General features: G+C 32.7%; 1 protein-coding gene across 1 annotated transcript; it reads right to left on the reverse strand.

The window, feature by feature from the left end:
* Positions 1-379: 379 nt before the first annotated feature.
* Positions 380-2,302, reverse strand: LOC143591059 (26S proteasome non-ATPase regulatory subunit 8 homolog A-like). Its single transcript, XM_077071376.1, has 6 exons — positions 2,282-2,302; positions 2,075-2,153; positions 1,839-1,941; positions 974-1,237; positions 780-886; positions 380-694 (listed from the first exon to the last, which is right to left on the reverse strand). The coding sequence occupies exons 1-6, from the start codon at positions 2,300-2,302 to the stop codon at positions 546-548; spliced, it is 723 nt and encodes a 240-aa protein (XP_076927491.1). The 3' UTR covers positions 380-545.

A 2,302-nucleotide genomic window follows, 5' to 3' on the forward strand; every position in this document is an offset into this window, starting at 1 on the left:
ACACAATGTGTTCTAAAAAACTTTAGTTACTATTTTGAAAATGACAATTTACCCTTGCCTTTAAATGACCAAGTATGTAATTTTGATAATTTGTTTACCTTTTTTCCTTTCCAGTACCTTTTTTTGTTAGAAGTTATTCAGAAACCAACTCATTAAATATTATTTATGATTTTTTTAAGTATAATTTTCAATAAAGAAATTAAAAAAGTTAAGAACTTAAACTTAAAAGTTAAAACCATCAAATTTATCAGACATAGATCCAAGCAAGCATATTGGCCATCATGTTGACGCTTGCTAGGTCAATTGCATTTAAAATGTGCAACCAAGACTAAAACCCCAAGCTGAACAAAATATTCCCTCTTCGGTCATTTCTGATCAAAAGCATAGAACGATCCAAACGGCTAATCACCATTAGAGACGAGCTCAAGAAAGTACAAAATAACACAAAGCAGTAAGATTATGAGTAAATTACGAAACAGGTCCTGGGTTATATTCCAGAAAGCAAATAACAAGTTTTTTTCGAAATCAAGAAACATATGATCTGATCAAACAATGCGCTCCAACTCCCTCGCATAGCTGAGAGTCTGGTTGATGAGCTGGAGAGATGGAATCTCCTTGCATGATGCTGCTGATTCTTTCGCCTTGTTAAAGACCAACCATCCATTCTTTACCTCCCACTCTGGATGCTCCTGCTCAACAATTCATATTCACATTAATATTTATATTATGATAATTGTCATATTCATATTAATAACTATTATGATAATTGGTACCTCTTTTGATGTATTCAAAAAGTTCTTTGTCTGAAGAAAGCAAAAGCATTTGACGAGCATCGTCAACCTTAAGAGAGTCGTACGCCTTCTCACTACACCCTGCAATTTCATCCCTGCAAATGAAGTCATACATAACAATTAACAACCAACATCTATAATTACAGTTTTAGTGTTGATATTGTGAATTGAATGATTCTTACCTGACTGTTCTTGCCAAGAGATCCATGAAATAAACATAAGTTTCATGGGGGACAGTTTGTCTAGCTGTTAATACACGGTTGTAAGCACCTTCCATAAATGATTGTACAAGTTCCACTGCGTGTTTGATACAAGGATTCTCTAGAGCATTGGATGAAAGCAATTCTAATTCGGTGTGAAACTCAGCAATGCGGTTTTGTACCAGAAGTCTCAAAAGATTAAGACCCAAAATTGGGTACTCCTGAGGGGATTGTGGAAGACGGTTACTGTTCCAATAAAAAAAGGATTAAAAGCGTCACCAATAAATTTAACAGAAACCATTTAACCATAGCAATAGATATGTAAACAAACCAAACAATTAGTGAACTGTTCATGAACCATTAGGCATAAAGTTTGTTTGTATTTGCTTATTTAATAAATGTACGAACATGAACACAAGATTCATTTATGTTCGTGAACGTTCATTTATGGTCGTTAATTTATGCTCGTTCATTTGTGTTCATTTAAATATTTATTCAACATATTTACTCCTAATGTTAATTTGAAATCAATTTGATATTCATACTTAAAATCGTTTGTTTAGTTCAAAGTGTTTTAGGTAATAATGATTGTATTTTAAACTTCAATTTGAAATTCACGTTTAAATTTTAACTTGTGTTGATTTATGTTTGTTTATTTATGTCCGTTTACATTTGTTTGTGTCCGTTCATGTTTGTGAACGGTTCGTTTAAAACAATAACGGACAAACATAAACGAACACGAACACCTTCATTTTCTTAACGACCGAACAAAAACAAAAACATTTGTTTGTTTAAGTGTCCATGTCCGTTCAGTTTGTTTACAGGCCTACATAGCAATAAATTTTACCCAACATCTGTATAGTATGGTTTCAACTGAAAGAAATCTCTCTCAAATGCATCCTGATCTTCCATATTTACACTAAGCACCACAGCATGCTCGTATATATCCCCTGTAATTATCAACAAATATAGACTTTATATGAGCTGAAAAATGAGCATGGAGAGTGCAAGTAAACAGATTTTTATATTGATTATTCATATCATAAACAACAGAATATAATATAAACGATAGTGAATACTTACTTGCTAGAGTTAACTCTTGAACTGCATTGGGAGTTTCAGCAAACAACGGTGGGAGGCTCTTAAACTCAATCAACAAGACCTACATGAAAAGAAATCATAATTTAGTTTACCAAATGGTTGATAAAACAATGTTATTACCGTGAGTTAAACATGATATAAAGAAGTGAAATTTAGTCACTCTCTTTTCTTGGCGACTGGATGGCATACAAATATCAATCTTGAACACAT

This window comes from Bidens hawaiensis, unplaced genomic scaffold (assembly GCF_021521415.1).
Source record: "Bidens hawaiensis isolate Kalapana, Puna unplaced genomic scaffold, B.hawaiensis_p1.1 tig00039163_1, whole genome shotgun sequence".
Classification (NCBI taxonomy): Eukaryota; Viridiplantae; Streptophyta; class Magnoliopsida; order Asterales; family Asteraceae; genus Bidens; species Bidens hawaiensis.

What these genes read in the sequence shown, in the direction of transcription:
- LOC143591059 (XM_077071376.1), bottom strand. Translation starts at nt 2,302, where the DNA reads ATGTGTTCAAGATTGATATTT. An exon ending in TCAAGAGTTAACTCTAGCAA is followed by an intron (nt 1,942 to 2,074) that starts GTAAGTATTCAC and finishes TGATAATTACAG; the next exon opens with GGGATATATACGAGCATGCT. An exon ending in CCATACTATACAGATGTTGG is followed by an intron (nt 1,238 to 1,838) that starts GTAAAATTTATT and finishes TTATTGGAACAG; the next exon opens with TAACCGTCTTCCACAATCCC.